This window comes from Stegastes partitus, unplaced genomic scaffold (genome assembly GCF_000690725.1).
Source record: "Stegastes partitus isolate 25-593 unplaced genomic scaffold, Stegastes_partitus-1.0.2 Scaffold152, whole genome shotgun sequence".
Taxonomy (NCBI): domain Eukaryota; kingdom Metazoa; phylum Chordata; class Actinopteri; family Pomacentridae; genus Stegastes; species Stegastes partitus.
The window spans coordinates 351720-369994 of NW_007577883.1; the positions used below are offsets into that span (position 1 = coordinate 351720).

At 39.2% G+C, this 18275-nt stretch overlaps 1 protein-coding gene across 1 annotated transcript in view; it reads right to left on the minus strand.

Annotated features, from left to right (window-relative positions):
- The window catches only part of adgrb1a (adhesion G protein-coupled receptor B1a), a 121674-nt gene that overhangs the window by 18604 nt on the left and 84795 nt on the right, over positions 1-18275 (minus strand). Inside the window, exons 18-23 of the mRNA XM_008279293.1 lie at positions 12075-12178; positions 8018-8120; positions 7753-7903; positions 7566-7635; positions 7175-7241; positions 2294-2379 (exon numbers count right to left, since the gene is read on the minus strand). Coding sequence (XP_008277515.1) covers positions 2294-2379; positions 7175-7241; positions 7566-7635; positions 7753-7903; positions 8018-8120; positions 12075-12178 — 581 coding nt within the window. The remainder of the gene's footprint in view (positions 1-2293; positions 2380-7174; positions 7242-7565; positions 7636-7752; positions 7904-8017; positions 8121-12074; positions 12179-18275) is intronic.

The following is an 18275-nucleotide window of genomic DNA, read 5'->3' on the forward strand; positions in this document are numbered from 1 at the left end:
GGGGATTCTGTGCAAACTCAAACATGACATTTCAGACAGCAAAAACAAGTACAGTTGAACAGAGAGATCATTAAAGAAAGCAAACATTTTTTTCAGAGAGAGAAAGAAAATAACATTTGAATGCACCAATGCCAATGGAGACAGAACAGCCTGCAGGGTAAAGGGGAGCAGGGTGCATGTGTGCTCTGTGGTTTGACCAATGGAAGCCATACCAACAGTCCAATGACATTTGCCACCAAAGCTACTGGGGAATTGTATGAACTCTTTGAATACTAATATTTATAAAAACAAATAAACAAAAAAACTCTTGTGACAATTAGAAAAATATGTACAAAGTCCAAAGAAGGATGTTTTGTAAAACATTTACTGGGTTCTTGAAGTTGCAGTTATGAGGAGGATTGTCTTAGGCCCAATATTAAAAGGAACACTCCAACATCTTGGAAATTAGGTGTGTTTACTGAAAAACCAAAAAGCAGCCTAGATGATGACACTGATACAATTTCTGGCATGAATTTAGAGTAGTGTCAAACATGTAAATTCATCAAAAAATAGACCTTTCACCTATTTCAAAGCTTTCATATTAATACCTCACAACCTATGAGCAAACAAGATAATGAATTCAAACTGAGAGTCATTTGTTTTTTTGCTGAAACTAGAGTTAGGATCATTCTTAAACATCTCAATTAACACTGCATGTACTAAGCCCGTGTTAGTCAAGGATTAACATGAACAGCTACTAAACCACAACATCTTGCCATGTGCTCATTGGTCAGATTTGATATGCATCAGATCTTGACCTCTGCCTATTGCTGAAGTGATTTCTACATGCAAATTGTAAGTCCACATGGCAGTGGGTGCATTTCATTAATGCATTCTTTGTCTAGCTAAGGCACAGGATGAATACTCAGTCCCAAGATGCTCACTCGTCAAGCTCCCTTCCAAATATTGCTCAAGGAGAGATAATACATGTTTTTCAGTTGAAGTTGATTTGTAGAAGTCTGCCAGTTTGCCTTGGGAGATCCTGCCAATGATCCTACCCTCCAATGCCCTCCATTACAATATGGCAATTCATGAAGGTAGCTTATCCTTTACTGCAGCACACATAGGCTGTATCACATCATTTGGCACACATCAAACGATGCCAGGTACAGGATGCAGATGTGTCACTCAGAGTGTTAGATATAGACTTAATTAAGGTCCAGTATCCAGAATGTTCCAGTGTGGAGACGAGCTGTGAAGGTATATTTCCCCCCAAACAGTTTCCCCCCAGCTTCCACTAAACAGTTTCATATCTATGTATTAGATGTACATAGATGAAACTTCAATTTTCTCAACTGAACAATACCAATACTACCGAATTGTACATAATTACCAAAATGCTGGAGTGTTTCTTTAGGAAAAGGCCTCATACTACAGCGGAAAACGGGTTTATTGAGTTAACCCTATCTCCATAACTTCACAGCACTCAGGCAAGAAAACTGCAGTTTATTACAACTTAGTTTTTATTTCTGTTGCTCTGATGGTGGGTTTCAACAGTTATGATAACATTATAGGCACTAAAGTAATTGCTGAGATTTGGAAATGCAACAAAACACAAGTAGTCAGACGATAAGACAGGCCTTAAAACTCAGCAGTTACTCAGATAAGTGTAACACTATCATAACCAAAAGACCTGATGGATAGAACTAGAAAAGTAAAACCCAAATTGTAATAAGCCATGCTTTTCTTATTTAAGAGCATCTTGCTGTTAGAAAGCCCTGCTTCCCTTTACTTGAAACAACCAAACAGGAGAAAAAAGACGCATGGAGTTACACATCAAGAGCAACACCTGCAAACAAACAGCAGCTGGAGGAATATGCGACACATTTGAAACTTAAAAGAAAGCAATGAGATGAGTCATCATCTTGCTCAGTCTGTGCAGGACCAATAACCAGACAGCCTTCCCCACATGTTTTTTGCTCTTTGTAACAAACTTATGTCCTCCATTTTGGCTCCAGCCAGAGGCAGTGATCACAGTCTTACCTGTGTCACAAGCTCTATAAAACATACATCTCCTTTTGGTCACTTATTTTAGATTAAATCAGTGACATTTTTAAATCTTTTTATCTGGTCTCCTCTTCCTCCTGGCATTAAAGATTAAGAGTCATATTCAGTAAATTCTCCACCATGTCTAATGGTGGTCGAGGACAATTTTAGGCAAGGAGCCAAACATTGCACTGTTCCCACCCCCTAGCTGAGCCATCAGGCTGGTTATAGGTCACTGTGTAAAATGGATGTGTGGTATAAGGCATACCCCGCCCTCTCCTTTAGTTTCATATCAGTAATGCCGTCTTTGGACACCAGTTTGTTAAAAACGAGAATCCCAATAACCATGTTAACCTGTCAAAGAGAAGAAGCACAGGATTAAAGCAGAGCAAAAACAGTTTAAGTACTTTACAACATGCAATACTACACTGGTGACAATAATGATGAATTACAATGGTGATGGTGTTCATCATGACAAGATGATGACAGTCGCATGCACATAAATGAGCTACACCCCACACAGCTGTACTTACTGGAGGCTCTGCACTGTAAATACTAAATGGTACAATGTTAAATGTTAGTGATGAGCACCAAATGAAGCACTAGTGGTAAAAATAATTTAAAAGGATGGATTTTACATATATATATATATATATATATATATAGTGCTGAAAAAAACATACATAAATACAAGCTTAAACAGTGATAAACGTGAAATCAAAGGTGGTAGTAGCAGGGTATGTTTGTCGTAATTCCTACAATTTTACTGCTTTGAAGATTTGCGTCTTTAAAAACGTCTTGTGCAAACCACTCAGAGTGCTCAGAGTGAGCTGGGCCTCGAGTGTTACTGTCAGCAGGAGCTCTTTATTAGAGAAGCAGCATCTGCAAAAAGTACACCCAAAAACAAGCTGTTCACTTGTGGGTGGGACAGAGACTGGGAAGTGAAACACTCAAACTGCAGCTAATGGATTTGATCAGCAAAACAAGGACACAGTGTCACTGCAGCATGTGTCCTGCCAGGGTTTATATCTGTGATTTACCTCTGATTTAGGCTGAATATCAGCAGTGCTGAGATGACAATTTATATAGGAAATTACCTCTACATGACTGTTATGGTTGATATAAGGCTGTCCTGCTTCTCACTGAAACAACAGCTGTGAGAAGGTGGAACATTTAAGATACTATATATATATATTCTGTCCAGGTATATAGCTGATATATGACTATAACTGCTGCTGACTCCATTATTTTCTACATTCTACATTTGTATTGTTTGAAATTGAGTGCATAATTAAGTTCATTCCGTGCAAGCATTTACCAAAAGAATCTAAAGCACCACCATTATGCTGCATTTACATTGAGCTTAATATAGCTATGGTGATCAGAAGTGAATTGATAATGTTTTTTTGTTGATTTGTTTTGCTAAAAAGTGCCCAGATACGAATTATTAAAACGTGTATAGAGATGGAAAAATAGAAGAAAAAAAAGGAGGCAGCGGGAACGAAAGGATGGCATGAAGCACAGAATGAAGTAAAAAAAAGAAAAAAAAGAAGAAAGGAACAGACAGGGAGGAAAAGAAAGCAGTGAGAAGATAAAGAAAAGATAAACAATGAAAAGAAAGAGCAGGACGTAAGGTAAGGAATTAAGAGGGAAAAATAGGAAGGAACAGGAAATAATTGAAAGAAGGAGGTAAGGAAAGGGATATTAAAAAAGAAAGAGGAAAAGGCTGCAAACAAAGGGGAATGTAAGCTAGGACAGGAAGTAACAGGGAACAAGGAAAAAGGAAAAAAGCATGACACAAAGGAGGGAGTGAGCAAAGAAAAGAAGAGACAGGGAAGACAAGGAGAATAATGAAAGAGAAAAGGAGCGGTAAATGAGAAAAAGGAAACCACAAGTAGCAAAAGAAAAAGTTAGTAGGAAAAGGAATAGATAGGGAAATATGAAAATAAGATAAGTGAAAGAGGAGGTACATAAGGAAAATGCAAATGCAGTAAGTACCAAGGAGATAGGAAAGAAGCAAAACAAAAAAAAAAAAGCAGAAACAGGGAAGAAATGAAGCAGGAAAGGAAAAGATAAATGAGATAAAAGTAAATGGCAGGAAGTAAAGGAGGAAAAAGCAAGGAAAGGAGGAGGAGAATCCCAGAGAAAAGTAAAGGAGGAAACGGTGAGGCAGAGAAAAGGAGAGACAATTGGACAAGGAAAATGGTGTTAAATAAGGCAAAGTGAAAGGTAGGGAAGTTAAGAAGGAAGTAAACAAGAAAACTAGAAGGCAGGCAAGAACTGTAGGAGATAAAAAGGTCGAAAAGAGGCAGAGATGGAAATGAGGAAATGTTAGCTGTTAGTGGGCTTTGCAATGGTCGAATGTATTTACTGTTACAGGTGCTCGTTTTAAATAGATTCCTTTATAATGATGAAACTTTAAAACAATACAACATTTTGCCAACAGTGACAGTTAAAATAAATAATAGCAATGATAATAAACAGTATACAACCAAAGTAAGTATAATACTGTAATATATCACAGTTTTTCTCAGTCACTTTGATACATTTCTCAGATCAGAACTGAAATTCTCAAAACTACTTCTTCAATCTTCACATCATTGTGTCGCCTGTGCACATCAAAAAAGCAGATTCTCATTTCTTTGAACAACTTCTAAATGCTTTGGTACATTCATGCAAATGATTATGTTCAATTCTCTGCTGTTTCCTACATTGTCAATTGCTTATGTCATGTTGATCAAAATGTATTATAATGGGTCTGTGTTGAATTTCTCACACCCCACAGCATTTAGGCATGAGTTCATCACATACGTCTTTACATGCAAAATGGTTGAACAAGTTGTCAGAATATGTCGAGCATATTTCTATACATTTTCATTATTTTTTTTTCTAAATCTGTCCTGAATTGGTAATTTGCCCCCAGGTGAAACTTAGCTTTCTCTAATGAAGGGAAATGTGTGTAGCATCACATAAATCAATCAATGATCAACCAGTTCTCTGAAATAGCTCAAAGGTGCATCTTATGAACCATCAAATGGCAAGTATATAGGAAGACTGCACTGTAATTCCTACAGCACTGCATGTATAGTTTTCCCTAAGGAGATTGCCCTATGTTCATATTTCTACTTTAGTTTTTTCTTTGTGCTATGCAGTGCTGTCATTTCCTTTCTGTATCGCAGTGACATGGTCTGTCAACAAACTACAGTACAAACAGTCAAAGCCTAAATGTGAATCTTGTCCATTCTCTTGCAATCAATCTCCCACATACACTAAGGTGTAACTCACAATTTACAATAATTGTCATCAAAACTTTAGTCGTCGTTTACATCAGAACATCCCTCCAGACAACACTGCCATATTGACAACATGACTAAACAATGTGACTGCCTTATCCGTACACATTGACACAAGGACTTGTCATTCTGATGCCACTGCTATGTTCATTGACACAGATATTTACTTTCTAGAGATGAACTAAGGATTTTAGCGGTGTATAGACAATGGATGGATGGATAGACTTACTGTTTTGCAATGTCGAGGATGATTCGAGAAATATACTAAAGCGACTGAGAAAAACTGTAAATCAAAGGATCCACAATTGTACCTTACAATAACTGCATTGCTTCTAAGTTGGACTGCAGTCTATTTTCTCTAAGTAATTCACAGTAATTTGTGAGTGGATTGCTATATAAAAAAAAATGCAAGCCCTCAGTAGAAACTCAGTAAAGGTCTGTACACCTTTCATTATTATGATTGAAATGTAGGTTTCAAACCTTTGTATGTCCAAATGTTTTATTTTAGTGACAGACTCGATCCTCCTCAGCATGGAGGGTAAAACATTACTGGAGAGATTTATACCATTTTTCAAAGGCAACCATATTTTTGGGTTCTTAGCTAGAGGGGTTGTGTTGTTTCACCTTTCTTTTCAGGATACAAACCAAAGGTGCTCTATTGGATTCAAGGCAGACGATAAACTTGGTCAAGTCACAGTTATCCCTTTTTTTCTTCTTAAGAAACTCTTGTGTGACTTTGGCAGGGTGCTTTTTGTGGTTATAATGCTGGAATATTCCTCTTCTGCCAAGCATTTGGAAACTAGGAGTCATCTTGTAAGCCAGTATTGTGGTATATTCATAGTCACTAATGGTTCCATCTGCTTCTGCCATCTCCCCAACACCTTTTGCACTCACGCAGCCCCACATCATCTCACTCCCTCCTCTGTGCCTCACTGGTGGGACTATGCATTCATTGTAATAATCCTGGAGAGGTTCATACCAAACATGCTGGACCTCATTCGAGACAACAAATTCTTCCCGGTGTTATTCATCCAAAGGTTGCTTGAAATCTGTGCATAGAGGCTGATGATATGCAACGCCCTTCATATTGTCTGAGCTGTCACAGAAAGTTATATTATTATTGATAACCCTGTGCAAAGTTCAAAGCACTTGGCCAAACTTTCAGTTCGTCTCACAGTTCTTTTCCATGTGGAACCACAATGCAGACACACAGATAGACAGAGTCCACGGGTCCAAAACTAAGAGAATTCTAGTAATCACAGCTCATTATATGATGATGTTCATAAAGACAGGCTAATCAGGAATTGTGGGTGTTTCAAATCTGATTCACTGATCACAGGTTTTCTAACTTCTACGTCAGTGATCATGGGTGTTTTTAATTTTTTGCATTGAGTTTCTACTTCAGGGCTGTATTTTCAGTATAGTCATTCTAAAGTATTTGTTTTTGATTGTTCATAAGAGGAAAATGTCTATTTGTCAACTTAGAAACAATGCCTATTATTGAGGTGATAATGTGATTGTGATACTGGACAGGACTCCACTCACTTGTGTTGTATACTGACCACCATATTACTGTCTGTGTGCAGGGCCAATATTTCCATTTTATGACTGTGTTTTACTTAATCCTTTGTTTTAAAAAATGTTTGCATTATATATGTTTAAACTGTAACCCAGTCATTACTAAGATTGCTAACATAAATATTACTACAAGTCTGTGGATGGATACACACAGACCTAATTTAGATTTTTCTAAAGTGACTGCTACATGATGAGAGCGATTGCTTTTGGTACACTTAGATTTAGTGCAGAGGCTTTGAAAGCAAACAAACACAGATTTAAGAGGAAAGAAAAAATACCAAGACTACAGCTGCAGCAGGTCCAACAAATGCATAGAGCAGACCTCCTTCCAGAGACAGCCAGCAGCTACAAGAGAGGAGCAGGAAAATACACATGTAGAGAGATATGATTAGAAGAAATGAAGAGGGAAGGTTGAAGGCAGAGAAGGGTGTGGGGTGGGATGGGGTGGGGGTTGGGTGCATGAAGGGTTGTAAAGAATGGGGAGGGAAGGAGATGAAAGGTAGTGGAGTATATGCAGAAAAAGATGAGGATAGTAAAAGATAGATGAGGAAGAGAAAGAGAGGTTAATTATGTTGAAAACATAAACCCCCAACCATGTGTAATATCCCAGCATTAATAGTTAAAGAGGAGGAGAGGTACAATGGTAGATCTATAGGAAAACATGCTTACTAGCTTGGTGTTCCGTATCCCTTTGCCTTGGTAAATCCCACTGAGATTGCCACGACGAGAGCCGGGAGACCTGGGATGAAGATAAAAATGGTTGTTACCACAGTAAAAGAGAGTAACAGTAAAGGTAAATGAGTAAATAAAAGAGAGCAGATGAACAGAGCAACATGACAGTAGAGAGAAGGCCCACCCCAGCCAAGACACAGGAAACGTTTGCGTATGATGCGATTCCTGAGGCGGCCTGTAACTGCCATGTACGACTGCCAAGCCTCCGTTAGAACCCAGCAGAATGAGGATAGGAAGAAAAAATGAAGGAATGCAGCAATCAGGGTGCATAAGACCTGAAACAACAGGAAAAAGACAGAAAACAAATGAGCAGAATATTATTAATGAATATGTTTTCAGGCAAGGTGTGCCGCTGTGGTCATATGACATAGATTCTGATAGGCTCTTACCTTATTCCTTGTCTGTGTCTGTCCAATGAGAATAAGGGCATTGGAGGAGATGATGGAGAGGCAGAAGTTAATAAGGATGACTGAGCGCTCAGATCGGATGTACCTGCAGGAAGATGAAAGAAACACTTACTATGACTGAAACTAGCAGTCAGCCTTAAAGCCAAGATCAGGACTTCAGTTTCACTCTAAAAAAAATCGGATGTTTGATTATGGTGAACCATGCATTTTGATGTACTTCAGATGTTTCCCTTCCAAGTTTGTCTTAATTCTAGTCATGCTTATTCTGCAGTGCCAGCCATCACCATCATTCACCTGGGTTATTAACAAAAGCAGCCTTTCAGTATATATTCAATTTCTGTTTGTAGGGCATCTGCATAATTTTAAATGATACTGAATCCTCTTTTAGATGTTTTTAAGACAGACTACAAGAATATGATATCCTTTCCATGGTTGAAAAATGCATATTAGGGCTGGTCAATCCATTTTAAATTCATTAAACTACTCATATCTTTATATGAAATCCAAGATGGTGCGGCTGTGTTCAGACGCCATTGTGCCTGCTCCGCATAGGCAGTGTTTATGTCGTCTTCTTTTTTTTTAACTTTTGTAATGCCAGTGACAGTTACAGTAAACATTTTTTCAGGCGGAATAGCATATGACATATGACAGTAGCACACTTGTGAGCATAGGAAGGCTTGTTACAAGCCTTACATACACACAACTGCACTCTTTCACAATGCACTTTACTTTAAAATCTACCTCATCATTTATGCCATTGTGATTTTTTTCTAATTTTCTCTTGACTTTTTAAGGATAAACCTTTGTGATGTCTTTTTGTTATTGTACAGCCTTGAGATCAGTCACTTTGCATTTCACTGCACATACTACATGACAAATACAAATAAAAAATCTTGAATCTCTATATATATGCAATCAACTGCATTTGCTCTTTGTTGTTAGTTTTGAATTACAGTTCACTTAAGATCCTAAATTTCGGACACACATATAATGATGGCACTGTCAAACCCTCCCCTGTTTACGAGTGAACATGAGTTCAAGTCAACAGCCTGACCTCGAGGGCCAACAAAACTGTCAAGGGTCAGGACAAAAGTCCTATTTATAGAATGTTTTTTCCTGTTATCCCCGTGTTGAATATGATATGACCAACAAATCACTAAAGACGACACACTGGTCGGAGCATAAAGCATCAGAACATTTCCAGTGGCATATGCTTTTCTGAAGTACTGTGAGGGACTGTGCATAGGTTGTTTTATCAAATGTAGCCTTGATTATACACAAAGACTTGTTATATTCCCCAAATTCCAATGATCATGTTGTGCATCCTGCAACCAAGTACTGTGTCAGCTGGTGTTGCAGCACTCAAGATCCTTTCTCGATCTCAAGACAAGAAGGACATGACTTCACTGCAAGACTGTAGAAGACCACAACTGCAGGAATATCCCCAAATTGCTGGTGCAATATCTTATTTATTTGTTAGCATACATTTCTGTGGCTCTGTAAAATTGCCTGCCTCAGATGCAACCAATAATTTCCATCCGCCTCTACATGCACTCCAAGGAAATGAATGCAAAGGATGGGAGAAGAAGCTGTGACTGTACAGAGGATGTCAGCCAAATCCTCTGTTACAAAATGCTGCTGCCTAAAGCACAAAGAGTTAATCTGCAAAGCAGTATCAAAAGGCAACAACACATCAGTACATAAATTCAACAGTGCAATATTGACTGAGACAACTGGGACCATGACAAACATTATTCGAGAGCATAAAGAAAAGTAAGTTAAGTGTAAGTGATGACAGCAAAGCTAGCAAGCTAATGTGAGCAATCCACCAAAATGTCTTAGAAGGCTCACCCCTCATCCAGAGGGATTTAGTGAATATTCAGTATATATACTGACTTATTGTGTACAGTAAATACTGTATGTGCTGTATGTTTAAGGGCGCTATAGTTTTAGTTGTGTAAAGCAATGGTTTGCTTTCATCCCATTTTATCATATTGTGTTCATGCAGTGAAGGATTCTGGTCTAGTCCTGGTCTTGTCAAACCTTGTCTTCGTCTTAGTCTTGCTCTGGTTTAAGTCTTGATACACTCCTGGTCCTGGTCATGCTTTGGTCTCAGTTCAGGGTAGACTTGACTACTATCTACCCAATTGTAAGCCACAGCAAATCCTAACAATGACATATTTCACGTTGGGCTTCATGCGACCTTTCCTAGGGTGAGGCATTGGAATAGGAATGTTTTACAACCCCTGTCACACATTTATCTCCACTTTATGGAATCAAAATAGCACCTTTGCTGAACTGTTTCTATTTTAACTAGACTAAAGCACAAACGTCATAGAAACAAAAAGAGTAGCCCAGCCTTCGAACGCACGGGTAACTGATGCACACACACACACACAAAGGCCTCTGTTTCACAGATGAAGAAATCTTTTTTTCTTAAATTTCTATTGTCATTTTCAGTGGACACAGAAGTTCCTACTGTGGGAGCACTTAGCTTCACCTCTTTCTCCACAATCAAAGATATGGACAGCTTTAGGAGCTGTTATAGTTAGGCAGCTATGAGGGGAAAGTGACATCTCTCTGTCCTTGGATGCAACACATATATCGCCTAAATGACAGATGTCCTGTTATTTCATGTGCATCACTGATGCCTGTAGCACACACTGAACATGCCATACAACCAGAAGTAGCAGTCAGGGCACAGTGGCACGGGCATGACCTTCTGGAGAGCGTGCTGATACCAGGAAATAGCAAAAAAAAGTGTATTTGCGGAGTTGAGTTGAACATACAAATCTGTGCATCAGTGTGCGGTATACATAGAAAACAATGATAGATGGTACATATTTGGTTCTGAGTGAGCCGGGCTTCATGCACTGGGCCTAATCCCAACATGCCAGTGAGCAATAGTCTTATATTTACGGTTCAAGATAGAAAAGGCGGAAATGTCAGTATTAAGTAAGGTGTTTTTTTTTTTTTTGCACTCTATATTCCTGTTAGATAGACAGATGTGTTCCCAGAAGGTTAACTACACAATCTGCCTTATACAGTGTAAATACTCACTCTCCAACTAAGACAGAAAGAGTCACAGATCAAAAAGTTGCACTTAAAAAGATTATATTTAAAGGTCCCTTATCAATATGTTTCCCTATACCGGTCTAGAAATGTGGCAACATTTTATTTTAATTTTTGGAAATCATGTTTAAAAGGATGGGATGATGTTAAATTATATGAATAGACTGTTGCATGTGGATGCTTGTAGCCTTAATGTTGTTTGGCTTGCAAGTGATTTCTCTTGGTTTATAGTAAGTGTTTCAAGAGTCAGTCAGCACTAGTTTAACCTGCAGGCTTCTGATGGCTGCTATAATGTGTTTTGCTGCTACAGAGGAAGTAAGTTAATGACGAGTGAAAGGTTCATAGTGTCTCCCAACGTCTTTACTGCAAATATGAAGCAGGGAGAAAATCTGTCAAACAGCCAAGAATTAAGGCTGCAACAGATGATGAGCTCAAAAAGACATTATGAAAAATGTTGAAAACTGTCAAAGAAAATCATTCTGAACTTCATGAGCTTGACAGGAGAGAAGACAAGTCTGTGTCTAAGAGAGGAGATACACTAGTATGAGTTGTATGTATTACCATATTTATTGATTCACAAATATGAAAGGAAAGGCTTCAGTGATAAGAACTCACTTCTGCTTGGAAAAACGGCATCTCAAGGAAACATTCCCAAAAGGATGCACAAAAGAGCTTTTCCTATCCTCAGAAACAGAGGTTGGAAATGAGGTTTGATGGTCTTATAATCAGAGTAGTCCTGTATTTGGGCCAATATGACATATTGTAACTTTGCTTCAAAAAAAATCTAGTAATCTCCATGTTAAACCCCTAATTATAAGATTTTTTAAATGTATTTATGACCTCTTTCATGTGACACCATATGTCAGTGTATTTTAAAACCTGTTTAAATATCTTACCGTGAAATAATGAAGGTATGGTGAAAAACAGGCCTATGCTAAAATTTCCAAAGCAAGCTGTATCATCTCACCTCCAGACCGACACATAGATGATGATGAGTAGCAGCAATGTCAGCGAAGACACTCCACAGCCCACAATCAGCGTCACAGAAGGGAGCTGTGTCTTATCCATGTTCTGCAAATAAAAGGACAGAAGGAAAGAAGTTAAAAAAAAATTGAAATAAGGAAACCTTACGGCATCACCAAGATTTATCAACTGATCACACCATTTTAATTAGCCGAGCTTAGATGTAAAATAATTACACACGCCAGTCACAGTCCGGATAGCGGAAAAAGTCTAACCTGTCACTGCAAAGTCAGAAAGAAACTCTGGCAGGGTCTTTCAGATCTATGGTGTGTAAAGACTTTGACAGGAGCTGTCAGCAAATGAATACAAAAGCAGAAAAAAAATCCCTGTTGGCTCGATTTGTCGGGAGCTCACCTCCTAACTGGGTCATTCATGGTTCAAAAGCAGTGGACTACTTTTTCCTCAGCATCACTCATCCTCTCTGATGTTTTTCAGGAGGGCAAAGTTCCCTAAATGTTGTAGTTTAAGTGTTTTATCAAACTACAAAACTGGTTAATTTCATCTCAAAACTGTGTACAGATATCAAAACCATAACAAGTGAATATGTTGAGTCACAGCTGCCCCCAAATTCAGTGATAATGCAGGTGCAGAGTTTTTGGATTGTTTTGTCCTGGAAGTGCCTCACTTCACCTGAAACAAAGAGCATCTTAGAAACACTAACATTTTTATGAATTATTACATGCCTTCTAGCACTATGCAGTGAATGGTTTTTGGATCTACATTATACAAAAACAAAAACATTTTCTGACTTTACTCAGCTTCAGTTAAGATTTAGGCATAAAGATAATGGTTTGACTTGTAAGTACAAAGTATGTTAAGGATAGAGGAGCTGTGTTGTCTTGGCAAGTAACTGCCTGGTTATACAGGTTGAACTCTGGGTTCACTGTTTTGCCCAAGGACAGTTTGACATGCAGACTTTTGGGGGATTAGTGGACAACCCGCACGAACGCCTAAGCCACATTTGCCCGAGCTATAAAATTACACTCTACTTCCTTCCTTTCTCCCAACAAAACAATCTCGGGTTATAATCGCGCTCAGTCATTTGACTGTTGGTTGCCCTACATGAATGTTTATAAGGCATTTGCTAAAACAAATGACACCATAATTAATCTGGGGATAACAGCTGTAAAGGTAGTGGTCTTAAGAGGCGCCCAGTCAAAGTCAGCTTGCTTCTTTATTATCCAAGTTAAAAGATGAATCACTTCACAGTGCGTTGGAACTCTTACTTATTTGGATGCACACTTTGTAATTCAAAAATATATATCGTCACTGTTTAAACTAAAACATGACCCTTGACATGCAAGCAAAGCTTTTGAATGTAAACCTAAGACAGTCATATTTTACTTAAATCAAGCACTACCACACAATATTGTAATTATGAGATCTGAACTGTAGGGATGTATCGGTACACAAACATTTCAGTTTGGTATATATCTCGGTTTTTCGGTCACAGTTTGGCACATTTCCAGAACCTACGAATGAAAAAGTAAAATTTACTAAATAAACAAATCAAAAGTACTGTCTCCTCAAATAAATTAAACACATATTCAAGTAAAAATCCATTAAGGTGCAAAAACTTTAAAAAAATCAACTGTAATTAATGTAATAGAGCATAGAAAACACCAATTTGGCCAAACAATGATACTGATAAGCTGACTAGACAGATAGATGACTGCATTCAGTGACTTTAAGTGGGTAGCCACAGTTGGCTGGCTGCACAGAAGAGTGTTTATGGTGGGAAGTGGAGGTGTAAAGGTTAGCAGGATGATTTCACACATCTACACACACACACACACACACACACACACACGCACACTGGAGGAAGCCCGGAACTGTCTTTAGGAACTAGGAACTCAACCAGAAGAGTTTCACAGGTGAAGCTTTCAATGGAGAGGATTTTCTACCTTGACAAGAAAAAAAATTAAGAGAGGAATACTGTGACCCTCTTCTTCCCACTGGCATACACACTCTGGTATCTGGAGTCTATGGCTTCAGAAAAGTCGACAGGCTCCTGCTTTCTGGCCTCTGTTCCAGAGCAAGGTCACTTCAAGGTGGTTCATAAAGAAACCACAATAATTTGAATAAGCAGAAACACACACACACACACACACGCACCTGGCGATGCATGCAACGTCAATTTCACATAATGAACAAGCACATGATATAGAACGGGCATTCTTTTTTTAAACCTGAAACCTGGCAGCTGAACCCCTTCCACATGCTACAGCAGACATTGTCTTGGTTGCCATGGCAACATTGTAACATGGCAGCAGCAGCTGCAGCAGGGTGCATGGGTATAACGCTGTGTGCTTATGCCTCTGCTGCATCTGATGTTTCACACTGACAATGCTGATCTCTAAATATAGGAATAATAATTAACTGTTTTTCAGCAAATTTCCTCCATCAAGAGATGCACATGCTACGTTAAAGGCTATATATTTACATCACCATAGGAAACAGGAATGGAACAAAATTTCCAACTAATCAACCAATCACAGAAAATGAACGCAACATAATAGGTAAAAATGTAAAGCACAAGAAAGCAAACACCCAGACCATGTATATCATGTCAATCTGGAGTTACCAATGACTGCTTTAACTCTAAATTTTCTAGAATGGAATCACTGAAACACAAGCGTCTTTGTCACAAAAACCCCATCAAACATTCACATGTTTATTATAGGTCTGATGAAAATATGACAAAATCTGCTGGGTCAAAAATATACAATTCTGTGAAAAAGCTTTTGGCCCCTTCTTGAAGTCATCTATTTTTGAATAACCCACAAAACCGGAAAGCAGTATTAAAAAGATGATTTCTTAAAGATTTATTGAAAACCTATATCACCTCTGTGAAAAAGTAAGCACCCTCCTAAACCTCATAACTGGCTGGTCCACCCTTGGCAGCAACAATTGCAGTTAAACATTTGTGATGCTTGTGGTCTGTTTTGTACATCACCATGACATGATTTTGACCCATTCTTCTGTCCAGAATAGTTTTAATTTGGCCACATTCGATGGTTGCGAGAATTCACTGGACTTTTAAGGTCTTACCACAGCATCTAAATCAGATTCAAGTCCAGACCATGACTCTGCCACTCCAAAACCTTTTTGGTCTTTAAATGTGTATTTGAACTTTTTTTTTTTCTTATTTTTTTCACAATTGTGGCTGTTAGGAAAAACAAAACAAAACAAAAAAAACATATACCTAAAATAGCCCAGACTACGTGCCATTATTAACCCCAGAGACCTGTGACGACAACAGCAAAAGTGCATAAGAAGATGCCGGCTCCTCATTCCGCACTGGTCCAGAAGAGACACCTCCACAGAGACCTCTGGCTAAAAAACCTGAAGCTGCTTGTACATTGTCTTGCATCTGATATATCACTGGTGAATCACATGCACTTAGATTGTCTTTATTTTAAAAAAAACAAACAAAAAAAACCTTTTCTGTTTACTTTTTCAGAACTCTCTATATCTTTTCATGCAAGACCTACAACAGACTGTTTTACTGAAAAACAGCAGGTAATGTCTGTTATGTGTGTTTTTGCCCATACAAAATCAACTCAATCAAATGGCTGTACGGCCAGTAATCATAGCAGTAACACTAATGACACCGAATCTGTAGAAATTCTCCATTGCAAGTGTATCAATGTAGATGCTACAGAAATACAGTAAAACAGTGCTGCATCCATTTTAGTTTCAGTGGTACCAGGACAACTCCACTGAATGTGCTGTGACCTTCAAAAAAATGACAGTACTTTAACAAAAGATACAGCCTGGTCATGGCACAGGCACATGCAGAAGGCAAGAGGTGACAGGGTTAATCATCCAAACCCAATGTTGATGCACCAGTAGCTGCAACAGCTCATCCCTAATGTTGTGTTGTGTTGTGTCCAAGTAAAGAAAGTTATGGTGAGATGAGGGGGCAGTAGTACTGAAATAAGCATTGTGATTGTTCCAGGGTGGAGGGTGGGTGGACATTAGGGGACCTGGACATGAGAGAGTTCCACCCCCCCAACCGTCTAGCAGGAGATAATTGGCTGAGTTTATAGCCTGTCTTGTCTCCAGGTTTGATGTGTGTGCCGGGGCCAAGTTAATTAAATCCTTCTGATTAATCTGCACTGCAGTGAGTTCCTTCTCTAAAAGAAAAAAGGGGAGAAAAAAGATTACGAGTGCAGTGGAATGGAAAGGCGTCTGCTGAGACAGACAAACTTTTGCTTCCTTCTCAGCCAATGACAGAGCTGAGCTGCGGGTCTCACACAGCGTCAAACCAGAGCATTGCCATCCACGAGAAAGTGACCAGAATGCATTATTCCACATGAGGAGATTCCGCTACCACTGCTGAGGAGATCCACAAAATGTCATTGCTCCTGGAACTTTATCAGATGAAGCTGCTGCCAGTAACATTAAAGGGATATGCTGCCTAAACAAGTTCAGCATTTGATTGAACGGATAGGTTGGATGAGAAAAGTGCTGATCTACATACTAATCAAAGACAAGCTGCTCATGCTCCTAAATAAGTAGCCCTGTCTCACAAAAAATATGTTCCAATGCATATTCCTGTACTGCATTCTCAATTACATTTTGAGGGAAGTATATTTTCTCCTGGATTATGTTTGTTTGTGATGTATTATATTGAATTCCAGCTGTTGCTCCTTTTCAGCCAACTAATCATATGGGACTCGTCTCCCTGGCAACCCAGAAAATGGTGGAAAAGTTTCCAACATGTGGGTAATATTGTGAAAAGAATTATATTTTATCCATGATTTTCCAGAGCCTAACTAAGTACAATCAGGACTCGATAATCCAACACTAAATGTAAAACCTTCTTTTATATCGGATAGCAAGGCTGTCGGATTGTCAAGACAGAGGTTGAGATACAAGGAGGGCTTGATGCTTGAAGGGTAATTTGTTGTTTATATTTATTGTTTATAGTTGTTATAATAACTAGTGTGTTGTTAGAACACTATTCATCACTGGATTTCTCTTGAATAAAGGTCAGAACAGACGACACCTGCTCAGGAAACTGAGGTCCTTCAGGGTGCAGGGAGCACTTCTGAGGACCTTCTACAACTCTGTGGTGGCATCAGCCCTCCTGTATGGAGTGGTCTGCTGGAGCAGCAGCATCACGGCTGCAGACAGGAAGAGACTAAATAAACTGATGAAGAAAGCCAGCTCTGTCCTGGGCTGCCCCCTTGATCCTGTGGAGGTGGTGGGAGAAAGGAGGATGATGACAAAGCTTTTGTCTATCATGGAGGACACTTCCCACCCCCTGCAGGAAACAGTAAGATCATTGGGTAGCTCCTTCAGTGACAGACTGCTTCACCCACGGTGTCTAAAGGAGAGATACCGCAGGACCTTCCTTCCTACTGCAGTCAGACCGTTCAATCAAACCCGCTCCCAGTAGTTCAGTTCACCCACCGTGCAATCATAATGTAAATAAGGATACTGTGCAATTTCACATAACTTTTTCTGTTAAACACTTTCTAAAAGGAGAAAGTAATCTGTTTACATCTGTGCACTGTGTGCACTGTGCGCTGCTCTTTTTCCCCCCTGTACTGTGTTATTTTCTATTCTGCTGCTGTAACACTTAAAATTTCCCTGCTGGGGATCAATAAAGGTTCTATCTATCTATCTATCTATCTATCTATCTATCTATCTATCTATCTATCTATCTATCTATCTATCTATCTATCTATCTATCTATTTCATGCCTAACTGACCAGTGCACTTGTGCACGTCTGGCCACTTCCATCCCAGGGGTGCGCTACGACAGGGTAGAAGTGGCCGGAACGCACAGTACTTGGCTACTGATGCCAGTTTAGGATAGCGGTTACACTTCTGTTTCCACTATCAGTAGTGGTAGTGGCGGTGGCGGAGGGGAAGGCGGAGGGGGAGTGGCAGATACGCTCCACCGTTACCATACGTATTTGCTTCCACAAACACTGAGCACGGATTGTTAAGGGTCGGACTATCGAGTCACGACTGCAGTATCTATTGCCCGAAACTAATCAAACAGTGAATGAACACTTAAGTCTATAGAATGATAGTTCCACATGTGACACAAACCCCCGGCCCTTGGGTGAAAGTCCTGTATGGGACTAATGACATCACTACCACCGCATGCAGACTGTCTGGTTATTTA